At 46.1% G+C, this 24401-nt stretch overlaps 1 protein-coding gene across 3 annotated transcripts in view; it reads left to right on the forward strand.

Annotated features, from left to right (window-relative positions):
* The first annotated feature begins 6139 nt into the window (after positions 1-6139).
* The window catches only part of maml3 (mastermind-like transcriptional coactivator 3), a 91231-nt gene continuing 72969 nt past the window's right edge, over positions 6140-24401 (forward strand). The window contains exon 1 of one of the 3 annotated variants that reach the window (XM_028977815.1): positions 6140-7124. In XM_028977815.1, the coding sequence (XP_028833648.1) occupies positions 6759-7124 (366 nt within the window). In that variant the 5' untranslated portion in view covers positions 6140-6758. Of the gene's footprint in view, positions 7125-18972; positions 19154-24401 lie in introns of those variants that run through there. The other 2 variants (XM_028977816.1, XM_028977817.1) reach the window with 2 other exon arrangements.

The following is a 24401-nucleotide window of genomic DNA, read 5'->3' on the forward strand; positions in this document are numbered from 1 at the left end:
TATCATCCACAGAAGACCAGCCTGAGCCAAATCCATGCCTCAGACATTGAATACAACTCTCTGAGAGGCTGGTGCGTATTCTTGAGCGCGCGGCCATGGTGCAGGGCTGTTTGTGCGCGTGAGAGACAGAGAAAATGATGAAGAGGGAGCAATTTAAAGCGGCCGCCATGTGTAATGTGATGTGTAAGAAGAAACTAACAGAAAGAAGTGATTCTTTCAAGATTCTTTATCCACATACGGCTGTTGATAAAGTGTTTGTTTTTGCCATCTTTTACTGACTTTTACTGACGGAACACAGCGGTAACTGTTCATAATACTTTATTTACTAGTGAATATGGATGGGAAGGAGGTATTGTGAAATAGGGAAACATTTGGAAACATCAAGAAATTTTGTGTAAGGTCATGTAACCCTTCATAATAACAGTATACATGGTATGAACTTTCTGCAAAAGTCCATTTCATTAATCATCTCAAAGAATGCACCACAAAGTACATAAACAGCAGTGCAATGTAGAATCTTTCCGTTCACTAATTACACTGATGGTCTCCTTGGATCTTCATGGAGTTGTTAAGTGTATTGCCTTTATGAAGCAGTCCCATCCATCAGCATCCACCATTCCTGGTTTTGTGAACGACCACCATGTGCCTTGACCCAAAATACATGTAAAAAAACAAAGAAAGAAAGAAAGGGCCATAGATGTATGAAGCCCTGTGGATATGCTCACCTATTGTGACAATAGCTGCAGCATTAATCATCAAGCAACACTTGCTTAGCCTTCAGCAAAAGGGAAAGCAAGAGAGAAGGGTCAATCCGTCTCTCTTATTCCACAGATAGTCAATGTATTGAGTCTATCGATCCCCTTTTTATCGGGGGCCTAATGCACTGGTGGCCACATTAAATATTTAGTCTGGATCTCATGCAATATCCCAGCAACTCACCAGGATAAAAACAGCCACCAGCCATGTCCCTTTACATCGGGGGAAAAGAAAACTTGGGACACTGAGGGATGAGACAGAGGTGTTGAAAAAAATTCTCATTTGTTACCAAGATCAGCTGTACATTATTTGGATTTACTCTTCACTTTCTCAGTGTCCTTTGCATTGCAGGAAGTGAGAGTTCTCTCACTTGTCAGACAGTCAACGGCATATTTCTCAGGATGCCAAATGAACCCTACCCAATTAACAACATAATTCACACAGATACTTTGCATAAAAGGAAGAGGTGTTGCATTTAGTATGGTTCTTGGGAATCCCTTGCAAGAATAAAAAGTTAAAAACAGTGCACATTATTATTTATTATTTAAATGTTATATGTGTTGCAGTGGTGGCCTAGCGGTTAAGGAAGCGGCCCCCGTAATCAGAAGTTTGCCAGTTTGAGTCCCCAACCGCCAAGGTGCCACTGAGGTGCCACTGAGTAAAGCACCGTCCCCACACACTGCTCCCCAGCGCCTGTCATGGCTGTCCACTGCTCACCAAGGGTGATGGTTAAAAGCAGAAGACACATTTCATTGTGTCACTGTGTGCTGCGCTGTGTTTCACAATCACTACACTTTCATTCAAATTTTATATGTTTACATGCTGTAAAAATCATTTAAATTGAATGTTGTTATGTCACTCATGCTGTCTAGAGAGATAAAGATCTGTCCATTCATTAAGGACAGCTACTGTAAGAGTAACACAGTGCATCACTGTGTTGCTCAAACAAATCTAATGTCTTTCCAGATACCACAGGTTGTGAGGTCATATAGGGACCAAGCCTTGACGGCTCTGAGGGGTATGATATTAGGAAGGTGGCTTTAATGTCGTGGGTGACTGGGAAAGAAAGAAAACCAACAAGCACAGACACTTTTAAAGATTTTACAGTCACAGATGAGACTCCAATCTACCTAGTGAGTCACTTTAACTTAAAATACATTGAAAACACATTCACTCACATACACAATTACATTCCTTTTTCCATAATGTACACTAACCCATGTTTGGCTGTGTAGAAAAAAAGAGGTGTAATACATTTGAATGGGGAGCGTGTGGAGTCAAATTAAGAGTAGGTCAGAGAGAAAGAGAGGGAGGACAGAGCACTTGTAGTTGGGAGTGGTGTGTGTTGTTAGTGCCGTTGGAGTGCGTGGGGGTGGTGTGTATGTGGACAACATTCCAGTCATTCTTGCCGCACTAAGCTGACTGAACTGGGCAGCAGCACCAATTACAGTTACACGCCGCATACGCACACTGAAACCTACACATGCAGCAAACAGACACACTTAACATTGCTCAACAAACATGTTCTGGTTACGCATTCACATCTCTTCACTCTCTCTCTCTCTCCAACTCTTCATAAAGGTGTTCTTCTCCATTCACAACACGCCGTCCCTGTGGGATCACTCCTTTACACGAGAAGACACTTTTGAAAAAACTTTTGTATACAAGTGCAGCACCAACTTCACCGAAATATGTGCGCTGTGCACAAAATCCCATTGCGGTTCAAGCCTTCCTACACACCTACGCATAAGGCACAATGAAATCTTTACATGTCACCCTCATTCACCATCCTCGAGAATACCATGAGATTTTTTTGCACAATAGGCAACACACAGAGAAACACAGGGCAGTTTCTAGCCTTGTTGGGGCTGTAAGCCCTATCAATTTTAAGACCCCACCCATGCATACACAGACAAATGCCTTGCTGCTCATAGTAAATCTTCCAAGTAGTTCAGCATTGCTCCTGAGACATTCTAATACAAAACATGTTGCCTTCATGTGCACATTGCTTATTCCAATTGTTCATTAAATGCCACGAGGGGAAAATGTGATCATATAATATTCATCTTATACAATTGTTGTTCTATGGAGACACAAGTTTTCTGTGATGGACCCATCAAAATCTCATTGGTGTTGCCATTTGATTCTCTTTTCTGAACGTCCTGATAGGTCTGAGCTTTATTTTCTTCAAGCAGTTCTTTGTAAAGGCTTCTTGGCTTTAAAGTAGACAGTACCCAGAAGAGTTTTCGGCAGTTCATCTAGTTGACCACTGACGTGCCACTGAGCAAACCGTCCCCACACACTGCTCCCCGGGCGTCTGTCATGGCTGCCCACTGCTCACACAGGGTGATGGGTTAAATGCAGAGGACAAATTTCACTGTGTGCACTGTGTGCTGTGCTGCTGTGTATCACATGTGACAATCACTTCACTTTAACTTTAAACTTTTACGTTAGTTAGTTGGCCATACAACCTAGGATGAGTGACCAGCGTTGTCCTGGTATTCATTACGAGGTTGACCAGCTTGTTTTTTCCAGCAGGGTTACTAACATAATTCTGTGTAATTAATTCAAACATACATTCATAATTTTAATAAACTTATTTAATGATACATAGTAGTAGACTGCATTTTTATTACATTATTTAAAGTGAACCCTTGGTGAGCAGTGGGCAGCAATGACAGACGCCCTGGGAGCAGTGTGGGGTGACGGTGCTTTGCATAAAAGGCAACCTTCTGATTACGGGGCCGCTTCCTTAACTGCTAGGCCACCACTGCCCCAAAAATGTATTGAGAAACATATCTACTGTACAATGTAGAATGAGACCAACCTTGTTTTCACTTCTTAAGTGAAAGTGTATAAGTAAACCAAGTTCACAGATTCAAAGGGTTTAATTTCATGTGTACAGAAGAAATTACATTGAAATCACAGTATGATGTGCAGATGTGCAAGGAGCAGAAAATGACACTATGAGGTAGGAGATGTGCAAAGTTGTGATGTGCAAAATTACAATTGACTAGTATAAAATAGACTAGTGCTCAGCAGAAGAGGCTAAAGTGCAAGCTAGTTGGAGAGTTGCATTAGCTAGGTTAGGTTATATGACGGGTTTGGAGAGTGTTAGGGGCTATGCTCTGGCGCGGTGATTAGGTTGTGAGTTTGAATCCCGGCTCTTGCTTTGTGCCTGCAGAGTTGCTCTCCCTGAGTTAGTGCAAATTTCCTGGGTACATATATATATATATATATACACACACACACACACACACACACACACACACACACACACATATATATATATATATATATAGTTTGGACATACCTTCTCATTCAATGTGTTTTCTTTATTTTCCCTCTTGAAGCTCACACACACACACAGACACATTCACATTCACACATATACATATACATACACACACACACACATATATATGTATATATATGTGTGTGTGTGTGTGTGTGTGTGTGTATGTATATGTATATGTGTGAATGTGAATGTGTCTGTGTGTGTGTGTGTGTGTACAGGGCCAAAAGTTTGGACATACCTTCTCATTCGATGTGTTTTCTTCATTTTCATGACCTATGAATGAACATGCGTGGAGTTATGTAGTTAACAAAAAGTGGAGACCTGGCCTCCACAGACCTGAACCCAGTCGAGATGGTTTGGGGTGAGCTGGACCGCAGAGTGAAGGCAAAGGGACCAACAAGTGCTAAACACCTCTGGGAACTCCTTCAAGACTGTTGGAAAACATTTCAGGTGACGACCTCTTGAAGCTCATCGAAAGAATGAGAATCAGAGCAAATGGCGGCTATTTTGAAGAAACTAGAATTTAAAACGTGTTTTCAGTTATTTCACCTTTTTTTGTTAAGTACATAACTCCACATGTGTTCATTCATAGTTTTGATGCCTTCAGTAAGAATCTACCAACGTAAATGGTCATGAAAATAAAGAAAACACTTTTAATGAGAAGGTGTGTCCAAACTTTTGGCCTGTACTGTATGTATATAAATATATATAAATAAAAAACTTTGTCTTGTCTGCATGGCATCTTTTTTTTATTAGGTAGAAGCTCATAAAGGCAGAAAAGATGCAAAATCCCACTTTCTTCTCCCAATATTTTTCCAAACAAAATTTGACCTTAATTTTAGTGATTTTACCAGGCCTTCATTGAAAGCTTTGGCATGAACGCGGTCCCCTAGTGGTGGCTTTTGCTGCTGCCTAGTCCAGCCCTGCATACAGTAGGCATGGCTCTGTATGTACAGCCTATGCCAAAAACATGCTCAGGTAGGCTAAGGTCTTATGTTGCCAGTGAGTCATGCAACAGCTAGACATTACTTCAATTTGCCCGAGTTTGTTGAAGGGACTACCTATTAAGCATTTTTGGAGGGAGACAGATTACAGATTCTGTCATTTTCTGTCATTCTTACAGACTAACAAAAAGGGCGTGATGAAATTGACAGAAACATTTCTTGGGTGCAAAGCAATGCTATTTTCATTGGGCAATAAACTTACCTCCCTAGGAAAGCTTGTTTACTGGCCTTGTTGGTTTACTTTTTACAAGTCCAAAAACACTTATATACCTATATATTTATGACCTAGTTTTAATAGGGTGAACTGTATTTACATGAAGAAAGAATTGGGAGTTCCCTTCCATTGGCAGGTATAAATGGTTTGTGCACTTATTACATAAACTACATAATGAAACCGACCAATTTCACAAACTATCATTATCCTGTGAAACTCATTAAGCATGTTCCCATACATTTAAGCTTATTGCCACTGAATAACAATTATGCCTGAATGGAACAGAGAAGCGAAACATGTATTATCGGTTCTTCCCTGGTTAATTAAGGTACACAGGGAGACTTTTTAAAAGTACAAATCTTGTTCATTTAAAGCTTGTATGATGTACACAGCTTCTGTGTTACGCGTTGGTATGATAGTGTCCATGTGTCGCTGCATTTATTTTAGGAGAAGGCACTTATTCTCAGCCCTTCTTGCATTACTGCTGAGCTAAATTCTGATCACTGCTCTGCATTTTGCATATAGTTCACACTTTGCGATTGTTACTGAATGTAACTTAATTTTATTTTGGTGCAGTTCGTGATGAAACACGCTGCAGTGTTTCAGCTTGATGCTACAAACATGAAATAATTTCTGGGTTTCACAGCGTCGGGCGTGTTTGGCGCGACCAAACAGTGAAAAAGACAAATATAACAATTACTATTGTTATTATATTTCTCGTGGGCTTCAGCAGCATCGTAAAAACGGCACGATTTAGTGCCTGTTCGTTCGTGCGCGCTGCAATACCTGGCGCTGCCAGCTCGCGTGTATTTACAAGCGCTCCGGATCCGCGTCCGCGCCGCGTCTTGCGCCGCGCCGCCGGGCCGCTCGCCGCTCCGTGGCTGGTTTTACTCGGCTCTCGTCCTAATATCACTCCGCTACCATGGAGGGGGAGAGTACTTGATTATTGTGATGGTGGCAGCAGCTGCGAGCGACGAGCAGACCGGCGTCCCCGCGAATTTCCTCCGGCGCGTCTCGGCACGGCCCGGGCTCCCCGAGCGCGGCGCGCAGACCCTCGCCGCGCCGGGCTCGATTTGAACTCTTTTCCCCCTCCTTCCCCGTCCAGCTCAGTGAAATGCAAGTTCACGCAACTCCTCCGGAGCCCGTTCCCTGCGCACGGCAAAACTTTTTCTTAGCGGACAACAATAAGGCGGCGAGCGCGGCGTTTCCCGACGTGCGGATGGTGCGCGGCGCCGCGGTGGCGCAGTAGAGCGGCCGCACGGGCTGGCTCGGTCCTTCCTGGCGCGCCGGGGCACGCCGTTCCTGGACGGGTGTTGAATGGTGGAGACGGAGCGTCTCCCGGAGGAGGCGAGCCTCCGCCCGCTCACGGTCATCTGAACCCGGTCCCCTCCGTTCCCGTCGGCCGCCTTCCCAGGAGAGACCAGCGGCGACAGAGACACAGACGGGGACAAAAGTTCTCCCAGAAACACTGTGCTCGCCCGCACGGATGATGGGGGACTTCGCGACCCCCGCTGCCGCCAACGGCAGCAGCATTTGCATCAACACCGGCGCGCTGAACCCGGGCGGCGGCGGCGGCGGACCCGGACCCGCCGCCATCCCCAAACACAGCACCGTGGTGGAGCGGCTCCGCCAGCGGATCGAGGGCTGCCGGCGGCACCACGTCAGCTGCGAGAGCCGCTACCAGCAGGCGCACGCCGAGCAGCTGGAGATCGAGCGGCGGGAGACGGTCAGCCTGTACCAGCGCAGCCTGGAGCAGCGGGCCAAGAAGTCGGCGGGCGCCAAGCAGCCGAGCAAGCAGCCGGACGCCGACTCGACCCCCACCGCGGAGCAGAGGAACAGCACGCTGATCGCGGTGAGTGGCCGGTGGGGCGGGAGGCGGGATGGCGGCGGCGGCGGTGGTGCGTTTGCAACTTTTTTTTTTCTTTTTCTTTTTCCTCGAAGCAAAACTTTTGCGGTCTGACAACTTTTTTTTTTTTTTTTTAAACCAACAGCAGGCACCGAGTCTCAAAAAAGTTCCGTACTTCTGCCCGGCGTGTGTGTGTGTGTGTGTGTGTGTCAGAAAGTTGTGTGATGTCACAGCTGATCCACCCCCCATACACACACACACACACACACACACACACACACACACACACACACTACAACCAGCATCGCCCGTTTCCGGTTCAGACCCCCGCTACAGCGACGCCGGGTTAAGTGTGTCGCTCAGTGTTTAGTTTCAGACCTTTTTTTTTTTTCGTTCTTTTTCTTTTTTTTTTTTTTTTAGTACAGACGTGCATTCGCGCCGCAGCTCGGATGTAAGAACGACGCGGATTCCTCCGCGCGTCACCGCTCCGTCTGGTGCTATGATCGGTATGGAGGAGAGACGACAGCGGCTCCCGCCGAGGCGTGTGTGTGTGTGTGTGTGTGTGTGTGTGTGAACTTTAAAAAGAGGAGGGAGGGCCGAGGGGAAGAGGGAGGGAGGTGCGGAAGGTGGGGAAATTATTAGGAGGAATGATTAGCCCCCCACTTCAAGCGGATCCGTGCGCCGTGCTGCGGTTTTCACGCCTTCGTCGTGTCATTTTTAAAGCGAATCTTTATTTTAATGAGGCAAAAAAAAAATATATTTTTTTGATGTGCGCTCGCGTGTGTCCCTAGATTGCATTTCTACATGTGTATTGGCGCCCGGCTCCCCGGGTTCGAACCTCCCACCGGCCGCCGTGGACGCTACACCGAGCCGCCCATTAACCGGGAGGCGGCGAGCGCTCCGAGCCGAGGGGGGATCGCGGCTTAAAGGCGCAGGAGTCGAACCTCGCCAACAAACCGGAGTCCCACGTGAACGGAGGGACGTACCACAAAGCTGCACTTACAGACCACACTTATTCATTTATTTATTTGTGGGTATTTTTTTTATTTTTTTTTTAATCGCAAGTGTAGCCACAAGTGTTCTCGAGTCTGATTTCAGGCTGACAACGTTGCACATTGTCATGGTCTCTTGGAGGGAATTATGAAAACAAGTTTCATAAAACGTATCGGGACCAATTTCACGATCCTGCAGCGCTGTGTCGTGGTCGTTACCGAGTTTCCGTCGGTCACGCGTGTCAACACGGACGTCCTGGTGTCTGGACCGACCCTGGATGCAGGACCACGGCCCGAAGTTCTCCGAGCAGGTTCACGGCGACGTCCTTCCAACCCAACAAGAAGGGAAGCTCATGTGCAGCTGTCCGTCACCGGACCATTTTATATCGCACATGTTCGCATCTGTGACCAGACACAAGTGGACACGGGCGTGTCCCGACAGACCATAACCAGCAGGAATCGGCCACATCACACCGATTCGCTTGGCGCGTCACCCCAGACCATGTTTATGTGTTTATATTATTTCCCCGACATTTGAACTTTAACATCTTCCCTCTTCATTGGGTTAGTCAGGATTTTGCTGTTAACCTGTTACGAGAATTTCAGATCGTATTCTTGTGTCCACGGTTTGTCCACACACCAGGATTGTCTGTGTCCGTCGGTCACGTGTCATGAGCAAGAGGGGAAGCTTTGATTACGGGGGCCTAGTGGTTAAGGAAGCGGCCCCGGATCCCGATCCGCCAAGGTGCCACTGAGCAAAAGCACCGTCCCCACACGCTGCTCCCCGGGCGCCTGTCAATGCTGCCCACTGCTCACCAAGGGTGATGGTTAAATGCAGAGGACACGTTTCGTTGTGTCACCGCGTGCTGTGTTGCAGTGTATCACAATGACAATCACTTCACTTTCACTTAAATTGAGCAGAAACTCCATTACGACCACAAATAACACTGCAGGATTTGCGAGATACTCATGGCTTGTCCCAATTCCTTCAAAGAGACCACAACATGTCGTCAACATGAAATCAAACTCTCGAACACCACTAGCTGTGATTGGCTGTAAACGCCGGAGACATTTGACCGGCATTTTGTGAATCGAGCGCCGTCAGGGAAGTGTAAAAAAAATCCACAAATAAATGAATAAGTGTATTCACAAACACACTCGGTGGTTTTGTCAATGCAGCTTTACTGGTTGGTGAATAATGTAGCTGCACTGACGGTTGTGTCGAGTCGCAGAAATGCATTTGTTACGTTTATTTGTATGTCCTTCATTGTATTTGTGAATCTTTTTACATTTTGTATTTGTGAGTGGTGTGATTTTTATTTATGAAACTAAACTATATCCATAGTGCTCAGCTAGGTGGCTGTATGAAGTCATGTTCAATTCGGAGGTTCACCTTGTCCCAATATATCATCTACAGCCGTCTTTCATTGCTCACTCCTTTTTTTTTTTACCCTTCTAAATATTTATTCAGTGCACATTGTCGTCGCATGTTTTTAATTCTTCTAGCCTCTGTGAGCCACAAAGTCTCTCCTGTCTTGCATAGTAACCAATTCATACAGAACATCTGTGTAGTGACGTGATATTTTATTAATAAAAGGATCGATAAATACAATGTTTGTAAATGTACGTAGTTTGGGAGTTTTTAGGGCTTGATATAAAGAACTCTAAACTGAGTGTAAACTGAAGGCTTTATGCCTTCAAAAAAAAAGACATTTCCACAACGAAGCATGCAATTGAATGTCAGCTTTCTATTAAAAGGTCCCTAAAATGTCATTCGGTTAGTTTTCCTGTCTTTTTTTAAAATTTTTTTTAAATCCTCCCTCACTTCAGGGTAAAATGTGTACTCGCATGACACAGCATAATTCCGAGCTGGATTCGGACCTGTGCTAGTCTTCTCTTCTCTGTGTACATTTCCATTCCTGTGTTATCTCTGTGTTGAGGTCTGGCCCGTGGCTCCACAAGCTCCTCCCCGAAACGTCAGCTGCGCGCACACACACACACACACACACACGCACGCACGCATGTGCACACTCGTGCACGCCCACAGTTTAGCATGGGTTCAGGAGCGGCAGTAAAACAGGACTCGTGGTATCGCATTGTTCCATGTTGTCTGGGAGACGTGCCCGGTTGCTAAATTTAACTTTCGAGTTGGCATCGGAGCATGCAGGCCGTGGGTGACGTCAGAGACACGAAGAGAGCGTTGCTCGAGAGTACTCCCCGAGAGGCCCTTTTATTCACTCGTTTATTTGACTGGTTATTTTTCCATTTTTATTGCCCCGCCTGTTTATTAGAAAGGAAAACCGGGAATGAGGAAGTTGGGGCTCAGGAGTAGGCACGGTCACACGTCACCAAGGCTAATATGAAGGGGTGCACTTGAATAGTTTTTAAAAGTCTAAAGTCCCATTTAAGCCACACGCACACACTTTTACCCACAAAAATGCGGGGGAATTTGAACTGGATGCCTGAATGTTTCTTGAAAGCAAACACGCGAAGCAGTCCTGGCGTGGAATGTCTGACTGCTGGTCTGCATAACTTGCCGATAGATATATTAGATTATTTATCTCACATTTTCATTCGCCGGTTCATTGTAAATAAATAAATGAATACGCTGAAAGCCTGTCGAGATTCAGAACACACATCGCCAACACGGCAGTCACGGAATAAAAGTCTGGATCACCTTCACGCCGCTCGTGCGTAATTTTCTGCAGTGCTGCTGCACAGATCCAGAGTTCTGCGGCCTGAAATGCCCTCGCAGGTTAATCCTACGGGTTAAAAAACGGTCCAGGCGTGGGAGGTGGGCTCAGCAGCGAAAACCCTTTTTGGTTTTTGTCCCACTTCGTGGGCCATGTCATGGGTGAGGATCCTACGGAGCAGGCAGCTGCAGTGCGCACACACACACAGGATGTAGGCTCCATGTGTTTCTGTTCAACCACCTCTCAGCTGTGGCTCATGTCCACATGTTGTGTCGGAATGTAGGACAAAGTGTGTGAACAGTCCGGGCGTCACCGAGGCAGGCAGGTCAATAACGCCGCCATCTCTGGTCGGACGCTTCTGTCTTTTAACCTCCGCCTGCCCGTGGATGGTTTTAATTTAGGCCCGCCAACAAGACCACGTGTCCCCTCCACCCAGACGCACACGATGGCATAGTTGGTCACCGCATCCCCCTCGGGGATGTAACGTTTTACTAATGTTTTAGAATGGTATTAATTGTTATAATTAAACTGGTGTTCGCATCATTTTGACATCATACTGCCATCAAGAACAGTTTTCCTCTTGTCTGGCTTCGGCGGGGTCACTCCGTGAGCCGCCTGTACCGGGTTTGATGCAGTCAAAGACACCAGTCACTGTGTGACACTGTAAATATCAGTATTGTGAGGAACAGACCTTTTTAAAAGAACACTCTTCCTGGCGTTTGGGAACGTGACGCGCAGCCGTCACTTTTTGAGGTTCCAGCAGCCGTTTTCTTGTGCAGCTTTGAAGAGGGGCTCATGCGGCTTCTGACTGAGTGCAGGTAACCACTTTGGCTAAATGGCACGAGAACCCCTTGAATCAGTATTAAATACTGCTTCTATTAAATATCTGCACTGCATGTTTAGTTGGCTGACGTGGCCTGTCAGCTACTTGGGAATGTTTACGGATGCCAGCGGATTAGATCCGTGTCATTCAGTTGCCTGAATGGTGCTTTTTATTATTCCACTGAGGTGTGTGTGTGAGTGTGTGAATGAGATTGCAATGTATGGCTCCATTGGGTTGCATTTGCCCTGAGTCATGCTACATGAGTTATATTCACTGTTTGCATGATTGCGTGTGTCGTCTTCATTGTGTGAAAAGGTTTTCACGATTTTAAAGGCGATTGCTGCAGTCACATTGAGAAGAATTGGTTTGAAAAGTTGTTTTAAATGTTTAAAATGCATTATTTGCTTCTGAGGAACGTTTTTAGAATGGATGTGGGGTCTTGATCTTGGAAATCCAAAAGTTTGAAAGGCTTTTTTTTTTAACCCGTATATTATGATTGTATGATACTTGTCTTCTAATATTTTGCCTAAGCGGCATACGGCATTGTGGCCGTGATGTATTAATGGCTGGTTGTAGCGGGTCCCAAGTCATCGTAAACGGTGACACTGAGAACGTATTTCCTGTAGACGCGCCTTTTGCGGTTAGATTCGTACGAAGGCGGGGGGAGCAGTAACTGACGAAGCCCCGTCTTCCTGCGGAGTCGTTCAGGGCCGTGTTTTGGGCAAGAGAACCTCCACCGACGCGTAAATGGGATTTGTTTACCGAACTGACTGTTCCAGTTAAATGTGCTTTCGTTCCGCGGCGTCGCAGTCCTCCGAACAACCTGTCTGTGTCCAACTTCTCCTTCCCCTGTAACCATGGCGAGGGCGCAGGACATCTGTTAAAGTGTAGAGTTCCTGGATCCTGTTTCAAACTGGGCGGGGACAAGTGCTGGCAGCGGGAGGAGGGGTTTGGTTCCTGAACGTGCGTGTTTTTATTGTGCGCCGAGCGAGACACCGAGAGCGAGTGTCGGTCACCGTGACGACTTCTGCGCCGAATGGCCGTCATTAACCTTCAGGCGGAGGTTAAACTGCCACTGCGGAGGCTGCGGGCGCGATGGGGACAGAACCAGCAGCAGTCGGGCGATCTGCGCGTCTCACGATGACGACATCATCTGAGCTGCGGCTGCACCGATGGCCTCAGCAGGGCTGTGTGTTAATATGATCAAAAGCTCTCGCGCCAAACAAAGGGCCCGAGGAACCCCCGCCAGAGCTCAGACGAATGGGCCCACCGTGAGGCTGGTCTCGCTCTTTTCCAAAACACATGCGTACACACACACACACACACACACACACACACACACACACGCTCTCTCTCTCTCTCTCACAGACACCGGGACGGGACGTAATGGTCTTCTTGCACTAATGTGCAGAAGTCAGGAGGAGCATCAGATAATGGCCTCTTTGTCAGAGGACGATGTCACTTCCTATTCAGGGGCCGGAGGGGTGGAGTGGCTCAGCGGGCGGCGCAGCAATGGCGTCCGGCTCTGAACCCCCGGCGCGGATTTTAAGATCCATTTGCTGCCTGTAATTGTCCGGCGCGCAGGCGGCTCCCTGGGATGGAGCGATGGCCCCGGTGAGATTCCGCAGAGGGAGCAGAAATCGTGCCGGGACTGACCGACCCGTAGAAATATAGTTGAACTGCGAAAAAGAAGTATCGTGAGGGAGGGGGGGTATAAAACCTGCCGTGCTTTTCAAAAAAGAAAATTAATTATAATGATATTAGAGGACTGGAAATATGATTTTCATTTAAAGGCGCAGATTATTTTTTAAATATAAATTTTACGATCACATCGTCAGTCGTGTTCAAGGCTGTAAACGGTAAAATGACGTCAGTACCCGATCTCTGCTGTTTGCTCAATACATTGATTTCCTTTTTGTGTCTGTAATGGATTGGACCACCAGCTCTGCAGACAGACAGGAACACGACACTCTCTCCCCCTTCACACTCATGCAAAACCTTCAATACATAGGAGTCTGCAGAATGGGAGGATCTGTCTTCTGCCAGCAATTTGATGGAATTTTGATTCTCCGTGTGACACATTCACTCTGATGACCTTTTGAAAGGCCTATAAACTTTTGATCACTTTTGAACTAAATATGATGCATACAATAACAAACTATGAGTGACTGCATTTGTGTAGCGCTGATACTGTGTTGGAGAGCAAGGTGGTGGACTTCGTGAAGGGTCACACACCTGAGCAGACCACACAGCGTTACTGATACCTCCGCTTCAAACCAGAGAACTGTGGGAGGAAAGTTTGTGGTCATTCTCCATCGTCGAACGAGACGAACTGGAAAACCCTCCTCGCCATTCACATCCGCTCCAGCTCCGGCACTCATGTAAACACGCACATGCCAGTAAGGATCAAATGTGACCCTGCTTTCATTGATTTTAGCCCATACTGTTGGAGCCATGCAATGTATAATTAAGAACCTCAGATCCGTGGCCTGTCTAATGACTTAAAGACCGGCCCGTGCCATTGACGCATGATAATTAAACTGCTGGAGGCGTCACTCTCCGCTTCACATGCATTACGTTACCGTCAGTGTGAGCATCCGCTGTGCGTTGCACACACACACATGTGTGTGTGTGTGTGTGTGTGTGTGTTTTTTGCTTGTGTGACCTCTAATGCCGTGACGTTGCTTCACGCTCTGACACAAACGCTGTAATTGCGGCTCGCAGCGCGTCATACGCGGCCACACCCACACGGTGCAACTCAAAAATGTCTGGCAGTGACATTTCAGCAGAGTATCACGTAGCCAAGAGTGCTTCAAATCCAGCCTTACTTCACCTGTAAGGCCAATCATTGTTAAATGAGCTGCCGCAAAGAACAGAAATTTTGCTCTCGGTTTTGGATTCAGTGGTGTATGTTATGAAGATTTGTTTATTGCGTGAAATTGTGGGTAGTCCAAAGAACACACACTGAACACACACACAGACTTTTTGCACTTTTGAGAGTGCACTTCTGCTTTCTCTGTGTGTGTTTGTAATCTTGATTGCCTAATAGTGTTTTTTTTTTCTTTGTGTGTGTGTGTGTGTGTGCGCAACACTGTGATTGCCCAACAACACATGCAGTTGTGTGTGCGCGCGCGCGCGTGCATATACGCTGTTTTTGAGCATGCGTACCTCACTGTGTGATTGCACAACATTGTCTGCAAATCATCCCTCCCGTTCTGTTTTACTCTTAACCCTCTAAGACACACACTTCATCCTAGTTACTGTGTGTGTGTGTGTGTGTACGCTCATGTGCAATCCCTGTGTGGATGGAGCTCAGCGCAGGATTCTTGAGGCTTCATCCTGCTGGGTTTAGGACCCTAAACCGGTCTCAGTTGCCCTGCAGCTCTTGCACTAAGTGGGAATTACTCAGTTCGGCTACACGTGCCCAGTCACAAAGGCTTCTGGGTAAATGTCCATGCATGCAAGACGTTCAGACGGAAGCAGTAAAGGAGGGAGAGAGACGGTACCTATTTGTTTTGGGCATCTGTGTGTTTTTTCCCCCAGTACATTTTTCCCCTCTCACTGGTTCACTTCCTTCCTCATTAGTTTGCAACACTCTTCCCCATTCTGCCACATGGCAGACCTGCAACGCATCAACACAAATGTGCACAAAATTACTTCTAGTGAATTCCCACCATTTGTCTCTGATCTAGATGAGTGTGTTGATCAGGGACTCTGTAGTAGAGGCAGGTTTTGTCAAATTAGTCACTCTGAGTTAACTGAGTTTCTTGCTCATTAAGGGCTTACACTTTTTGTCAAGGGTGGAATCGTCTATTCACAATCAGATTTATTCCACAAGCACGACACGCACTCACACTAGTAATTTGGTACACTAGTAATGTGTCTCTAGCTGTATAAATTGCATATAAGATCAATCCAATTAAAATACAATAAAGGAATAATACATACTAATAATTATATACATACATTACAGGCCAAATGGTTGAACACACCTTCTCATTCAATGTTTACATAACTACGAATGAACACGTGGAGTTTTGATGCCTTCAGTGAGAATCTACCAACGTAAATGGTCATGAAAATAAAGAAAACACATTGAATGAGAAGGCGTCCAAACTTTTGGCCTGTACTGTACACGCCACACTACATATATTACACGTAATAATTCTTTTGTTTATAGTTATCCACAGATAAAAATGTGAAGAGGAAATAGTTAATTTTGCACCCGTGAATTAAGTGAAGTTGGTAACCAGGTAGCATCGGCCTGCTCCATCTTGTAGTACCACTGGAGACCTCTAGGGGCGATATAGAGTTACTGTTTGGCAACGGCTTTAGAATCGGGGTTGAAAGTACAGTCCTCCGGTGCTGAACAGCCACTGATGCAACAATGTCCTTCCCTCTGCTTGGCGTTTCGTGTGTAGAACGTACATGAATAGCTGCAGGATTTACTTTTTTTTTTTTTTTAGTTGGTGATTGAAGAAAATGTTAAAAAGGTGTTCCCTAACTCCCTCTCTTATTTCTGTAGAGGTAGGCGGCACTCTGGGTGCAACGTGCTAGTTTTTCCCCCAGTAAAATCACCAGAGAATGAAGTAGAACATAAATCTATGAATCAAATGTAATCCACGCAGGGCCGACAGACATTTCCACGGTCATCTGTTGTAAATCATAGCAACGGTCCTTTGTTTCGTGTGAATTTAGCATTGAGCGGGGGCCTGATGATAAATATAAGGATGTTTTTCCACGCAGGGCATCTTTTAAAAGCCAAGGTGGCCCCCATTGTTCCTGTGTTTTGCTGTGGCTTCTCTCTCTCTCTCTCTCTCTCTTTGCGTCCACACCTTCTCATCGAGCTCATGCCATGAAATTTTTATGAATGTTCCCCTGCATCGCGCCGCCCGGCCACATCGATAGCCATTAGCTCGCCGGCCTGAGTAATTGTGTTCCAGCAAAGTGCCCGGCGCGGACGCTTCGCCCAGGACGGGCGGGGTGCTTCATTATTTGATAATACTGCAGGTAATAAGAAATTAAGATGGCGGGTGGGGAGATGGAAAGGTGGGGTGAGAACTGACTGTTCCAACACATTTACACCCGTATACACACACACACACACACACACACACACGCACACTTGTTCACGTCTGTACTTTCCTTTTTTTCTTTGTTCGTCTTTGTGTGTGTTTTGCATACTTCTCTGCACTACGTGTACGTACTTTCACTTTCTCTGGAGTTGCAATCCTGCCACCAAACTGCCGGTTCACTTCCTATTCACACTGTCCGCTGAAGCTCTGTGGATTTATGCTGGGAGGAAAGTCGCACAAACCTTTTTTTGTTTTGTTTTAATGTTATAACATCAAATGTGCAGCTTAAGCAAAAAAAAAAAAAAGAACCCATACATTTACATAAATCATTTTCACACTCGATCTGCCTCAATTTCTTTCTCTTGTCGCTATTTCTTCGCTAAATATATTTCTTTCCTCAGGGGACAGACAGGTCTCGGTTTTTACAACTTCCTGGTTGGAACAGACCGTTCCAAAAATAGTCCGATAAGAATCACAAACAAGGAAGAACCTGCCATTGCTAAAAACAGCTCTCTGGCTCGGGCCGTCTACTCTGTGGAGAGTTAGGCTGTGTTGGACTGGGTCGGGGTTTAAATTCTGGTTGCGTGCGTGTGTGTGTGCGGTGATGTCACTGCCTAGATAAGTTACACTACACGGATACACCTTGAAGGTGGAGGTGTGGAAGTGAAGTGATTTGTCATTGTGAGACACAGTGCAGCACAGCACACGGTGCCACCTCCCTGCTTTTATAACCCATCATCCTTGGGGTGCAGTGGTGGCCTAGCGGGTCAAGGAAGCGGCCCCGTAATCAGAGTCCCGAGCCGCCAAGGTGCCACTGAGCAAAGCACCGTCCCCACACGCTGGTCCCCGGGCTCCTGTCATGGCTGCCCACTGCTCACCAGGGGTGATGGTTAAAAGCAGAGGACACGTTTCGTCAACTTCATCAGGGTGGGAGTAGCCACCAGAAGGCCTATGAACCAGAAGGCCCGGGTTCAAATCCCGCTTACTACCATTGTGTCCCTGAGCAAGACACTTAACCCTGAGTGTCTCCAGGGGGACTGTCCCTGTAACTACCGCCCTGGATAAGGGCGTCTGATAAATGGTGTAAATGTAAACTTGGCGGCTCAGGATTCGAACCGCCACCCTTCCTATTACCGAATCGGCCACCGCTGTCCCCGCTGGTGTAAGCTCCGTTCCTCCCAACTCGTTTACTAGCCGCGTATGGTGTGTGTTTGCACGGTGTTGTAAATCCAGGACCAGCTCCGGACCGGGCGCCATGGGCGCTTTCCAGGGACAAAGACAGAGCGGGGGAAGCCGAACCGCTCCGGTTCATGCATATTTCAGAGCAGACGCCCCCTCAAGAGGAGCTCGAACGGGGGAGAAGGAGGCGAGACGAGCCGCCGGCTCCGCGGCTCATGGCGCGTTAATGCCGCCGCAGCAGCGGCCACTGTGACCCGCCATAACCAGTTCAGCCGCACACCGACCCCACTCGCGAAGTAACGCGGGCCCATGCCGCGTGTGTGTGTGTGTGTGTGTGTGTGTGTGTGTGTGTGTGTGTGTGTGTGTGTGTGTGTGTGTGTGTGTGTGTGTGTGTGTGTGTGTGTGTGTTTTTCCCCGGAAGCTGTGTTTCCTGTCTAACCAACGCGCCGTGCGTCGGCGTAGATGTGCACGTTTTTTCTTTTTTTTTTTCCAGTCCGATGAATAATTTGAGAATTTCCTACTCTGTAGCTGAAAATACACACACACACACAATATTATATTTAATATACATATTATATATTCACAGACACTCGCGCTTTAAGGCTTCTCTCTGTGAACGTTTGGCGTTTGTACGGAGCTCTGGCGTCTCCGGCGGGACATGGTGTCCCGGTGCTGCGCGTCCACGTAAAAACTCGCAGGAGCCACGAGGCCGCGGTTGATGTGTGTGTGTTTTTTTTCCACCACGACGCCATCACAGGGGTGAAGGGGGTCAGCAGAGGCCGGTGCCGCCTCGTGTTCGTGCGCGTTTTTTAAACGTACAGCTGGCGCCTCCTCTCCGTCGTCCCCTAATTCCTGCTCCGTCTCCGGCCGTCTGACTGGGGACCGACTTTCCTGCGGATAATCTCCCCGCGTCGTCATGGTGATGCAGCCTGGCTGTCTGCTCGGATGAAGTCAGGCTGAGTGTGTGAGAGAGAGAGGGGAGAGAGAGAGAGGGGTTGAGAGAGAGAGGGGTTGAGAGAGAGAGGGGTTGAGAGAGAGAGGGGTTGAGAGGGAGAGAGGGGGGGGGAGGGAGAGAGAGCTCTCATTGCAGAGGTGAACTGTTCTGAGAGTTATGTAATGTCCACTGTAAATAAATAAATAAGCGCAGGATATAAAAGACTGGTTGGAAGAAGAAAGGCGGAGCACAACGTCTTTCCCCTTCTGTTGAGGGAACGAACGAGTGAGCATTTGTGTTCGTTCTTTGCCGGTGTTAGGAGAGAAGAGACATTCTGTGGTGAGACGAACTCGTATGGGCCACAGTCTGGCCACAGTCTCTCACACTCTGCTTCTGAAATCCGTGCTTCCTTCCCCCACTTTTATCCTCCTCGTCTTTTCTGCCTCCGCGTTCTCATCTCACGTTTTCCACGTAACGGACATGCTCTAGTGGGACATATCTGTACTCCGTCTTTCTGTGTGTGTGTGTGTGTGTGTGTGTGTGTGTGTTTTGGGGGCGCATGGGGTCCCAGCTGCTGGAAGTGGGCGTGAGTGTAAGTCTGACGTTGAGATCCTGGAGGAGGGGAGGGTCTGTGATTGGGTAACACTGGCTAAAAATACCCATGTAATCTGCAAACAGGAAGCTAAAAATACTCCCCACGTCCTCGTCGGCCAACACTCACATTTGCTCTCGTGTGACGTGTGCCGGACAAGCGAGGGAGACAGAATGAGAGTCCAGATTTTTAACAGTCAAAGGAACAAATTCTTCCTTCGATTTATTTATTTTCACAAAGCAGTTTCTTAAGTGACCCAGCAAACTGAAATCTCTCCTACATTTTCTCCTCCCATGAGCACCCGTGTAGGGGAATGGCAGGGTGCTCTGATTGGGGGGGAGAGTCTCTGGCGACTTGACGTGCAAAATGCATTAAAAGCATGAACTGAACCAGGAGTTAATACGGCACCTTTAATCACCAAATCAACTCTGGTTTGTGAACCGGACCGGTGGTCGTTTTGCATCGGGCCCAGTGCTCTTCATAAGATAATAATACATCACTTCCAGTGGAAATAGTTTGTTTGATCAGGATGGGAGTGATGTAATAGGAGAAATTTCTGTGACGTCACTTTCTGTATGAACGGTGCCGTGGTACAGTACAGTATACAGACGGTAAGGGTGTATATTAACTATGTCTATGACTGGTTCTAGGTTCGTAGGTAACTGCTACTTTTTCTTTTGTGATTTTATATTTTAATAAATAATGCAAATGATTGTTAATACTAACAATTAACATGCACACTCCAGACACTGATGAAAGCGAAATGATTGTCGTTGTGAAACACTGCAGCACAGCGCACGGTGCTCACAACGAAATGTGTCCTCTGCTTTTAACCATCACCCCTGGTGAGCACTGGGCAGCCGTGACAGGCGTGCGGGGAGCACCTTGGTGGTCCGGGATTTGAATCGGCAACCTTCTGATTGCGTGGCTGCTTCCTTGACCACTAGGCCACCACTGCCCCCGTGTTCTTTAATCCTGATTCTAACTAATTGAAAAGATCCCAGAGTAACATTGGAGCCCTAAGTTCTAGTGTTCAGTTATGTACAGTTGGACATTTACAGATGACTGGCTATAAAACATTTAACGTTCGTCGTCTTGGTGGGAGTGGGTGGGTCTCTCTGTAAAGATATTAGCCATGTCAGTTTGACCTGATATATATATATATAATATATATATATTTAACTAAAGTTTTTGAAGTTTAAAAAAAAACTTTAGTTACAAGAAAAATATTTTGTGGGATAATAATTATGTTTGTGTAAGCCAAAATTGTTGAGTGGTAAATGGTTATAAATATCAGAATACCAGTGATGTTGAACTTTTCTTCACCGGAAGTCAGATTATTTTCAGTTTTATTGCGCTTTGTTTCTGTTAATGTGGGCAATGGGCAACACATTGCTGCCACTGGCCGTGAAAGTGTCTTTTTATATAGGTTTTTTTTTTCTTTCTAAATTATTTATTTGTTTTTAAACTCCTTTCATTGTTGAATGCTCCCAGTGGGCATCCAGTGTTGCACTGAATCCGGCTAGTGTCTGATCTTGTACCAGTAAACACACACATACACCCATGCACAATGTTCATGTGTCTGCTGTGGCGTTTGTTCTCTGCGTTTGGCAGCTGTTTACCTGACTCCTGTTCCCATGTGCATAATCTCCCAAATCCCACATTTTGTTGACTGTGTGTGTGGATGCTTCCCTGCATGTGGTTTGCGTGCTTTGCTTTTTTGAGAGCACACCCTCAGAGACAGTGAAGGTAGACTATACTCTGTGTTGGTTCACACGTGCATGTGTAAGCCCATGCCTGGCAGCAAATCTGTGGCATCGTAGACCTTGATACAACCCAGCATGTTGGTTCTGTTGCACATAAAAAAAAAACCCACACACACACACACACACATTCTCACACTCTGCTGTAATGACTGTCCCTGATGATGGTGTAGAAACAAGTGGCTGCTCCGTTTCTCTATTGGAGATGGGCTCTGACCTCCTGCCTCAGAGCCTAAGATGTAGTCCTCATGACAACTCTCTCACTCACTCACACTCTCTCTCTCACACACACACACACACACACACACACACACTGACAGCAGAGAGGGGGAAAGAGATTTGTTTTTGTGTACGTCTTCCTCTTCTACTGGAACTCGCAGGGTTTTGGGGGTGTGAGAGCTGTGCATGCCCATACTGGTTACATGCCAGTGTTTGCTTAGACCAGTCACTAGGCTGTGTTTGTGTCCCCTGGCGCTGTGTATACGAGTAGATTTCAGGCTGGTTGGACCCCTGTGTTGGTGACACTGCTGGTCAGGTACGTGTCAATTCTGGGGCACCGCTTAACGATCACAGTGTTTTGAAACCCAGAGAAACATGGCAGCAGCAAAACTTACTCAGTCTTCCTCACTGGATCCAGCTATATATGCAAATGTTTTGGGTCATTTATAAGGGTCCTTGACATTGACAAGTTTTAAAATACTGATTTAGTCAATTTGCTGATTCACTAGTATGAAGAAGGGCTGTTTTATTGCCTCTTTGATCAGTGCAACTGATGAGCTATTTTAAAATGAAGTGAAAATAGATTTTCTAAAAATGAACATATTTTACATTTATTTCATTAATCAGGTGCATTTCTAATACTAGAGCAGGGGTTCACCAATCCAGGTCCTGGTGGACACCAGTCCGGCACATCTTAGAACAGAGGGGTATCAAACTTGTGGCCCACGGGCCACGTCCTGTGACATCACTTTGTATAGATCTATTATTATGGCTCGGAAATAGGACGTGTTGATAACAAACTACAGATCCCATGATGCAGTGCTTTACTTGCCTTGTCAAACACTATCTTTACACTGCAGCTGAATCTGGAGAATAGCAGTTTCCTTGTCAACGGCAAATGGGTTATGAACCGACGAAAATTGTGCTTCAAAGTCACCAAACTGTACAAACTCAGTGTATAGGGCACTTAGTTTGTCAGCAAAGTGTGCACTGCCTTATGGGATCTGTAGTTTGTGTGTTATCAGTGCCAAACAATTGATTCCCATTCAAAAAAAGAGCAGTGGCATACATATGCCCTACATTCCAAATGATTCTGCAAGGTGTATTTAAGTGTCAACTTCACTATTAAACTATGAATGGCATTGGGTCTACTGAACTACTTTGAACCACTGAAAAAGGATGTTCCCATTCCCAAGGTGTGAGAATGTCCTCTGAAAAGCATGTGGAGTTTATGATCAACCACTTTCTTCCATGGTATAAAAAGAACCGTGCTCTCCCTAAAAAAAAAAAAATCATCATGCATGACAATACGCCATCTCATGCTGCAAGGAATATCTCTGCATCATTGGCTGCTATGGGCATAAAAGGAGATAGACTCATGCTGTGACCCCCATCCCCCCTGACCTCAATCCTATTGAGAACCTTTGGAGCATCCTCAAGCAAAAGATCTATTAGGGTGGGAGGAGGTTGTCATCCAAACAGCGGCTTTTGGACTAAATCCTGCAATAAATTCTCTAAACACACAAATGCAATGGTAATATGTTTTTAAGTATAACATCCATAATAGTGCAAATTTAACAACCATTTGTGTCAAATCCACAGCCCTGCTAACCAGGCAAGATGGCTGACATTTCAGCCATGGTTTTTGACTGACGTCTCAGACAGGGACACTGAAGCTTTGCACTCCACACATTTCACATCCATGCCAATAATGTGCAGTGGCCAAGGTAAGATGGTGGCGGTTGCCCTAGCAACAGAAAGCGGCGAGAACAGGAAATAGCCGGTGTAATATTTATGATGGATGTCGTGGTGTGGGATTTGGCAGTTGACGTTGCTGAGGAGCTACACAGAGAGTAGGCTGGGAGGGAAGCCTTGACATGCAGCTGGATATATGATTTGTGGTGTCCAAGGCTGTAAATTTTTTACAAAATGAAATTTTATTTAGGAAATAGGGTGAAGATGCTTATTTGTGTGATTTTTATTTATTTATTTATTTATTTATTTATTTATTTATTTATTAAAGGAACGACCGGTAGCGGTTCATGCAGGTGAAATGTGTACCTAATGTGACAAATGGGTTTTTATGTCCTCACAAAGGTGCAAAAAATGTTGGTGTAAGGCAGGGGTCAGTGTCTGGCTCTAGTGGTTGCTGCGTTGCACGGGATTAACACTGTTACATAATTCCCCATGGCAGACTGTAAGAGGATTTTTCCTCATGTGTTAAACACACACACACACACAGCCCTATGAAGAGTTATATAACACACAAGCACACGTACACTGAAGAATAAACTGTTGTCTCTGTCTTTTCACCTCCATCTTTACTGGTTTAGCAGCTCTTTATCCACTCCGCCTCTCCTCTCTCACTCCTCTCACCCCTTCAATCTTTCTGCTCTCTCCCCTCTCCCTTTTTATCCCCTCAATCTCTCCACAGCTTCAGTGTTCTCATCTTCACCCTCTCGATTTTCCTCTCTTTTTTCCTCTTTAATCTGCTTTCTCTGTCTGTGTCCATTTCGCTGAAATGGACTGCATGTGTTTACAGACATTCAGTCTGCTGTTGGGTACACATCTACAGTTTTCAGCACTATATTACATTTTATATAATGTTTTTTTTTGTATGTTATATTCTCTTTGTGTCATAGTGATAGTCACTGGTAATATATTGTAATTTTGTGCTGTGCTGTTTGGTTTGGGAAGGAGAAATGTGAAGGATGTGCCCTTTCATGACCTTAAACTCCGATTATTCCATATGTTAGGGTCATACACACACACACACACACACACACCATCACACACGTCATGGTTTATTCAGTTATTTTGGTTGTTCACTACATTTTGAGTGAGTTGCACTTTAAACTTTAAAATTAAGATGTGAAAGGAGTGTATTTCTTTAGCGTTCGTCAGTGTTCGTTCCTGCCCAGTGTGCATGTCAAGCGAGCTGCATTGTCCGCCGGTGGCAGCACTGTGTTCTTCTGGGGTTTAAATGGGAAGCATCAATTACGCTTCAAAGAGC

The sequence above is a fragment of the Denticeps clupeoides genome, chromosome 4 (genome assembly GCF_900700375.1).
Source record: "Denticeps clupeoides chromosome 4, fDenClu1.1, whole genome shotgun sequence".
NCBI classification, from domain to species: domain Eukaryota; kingdom Metazoa; phylum Chordata; class Actinopteri; order Clupeiformes; family Denticipitidae; genus Denticeps; species Denticeps clupeoides.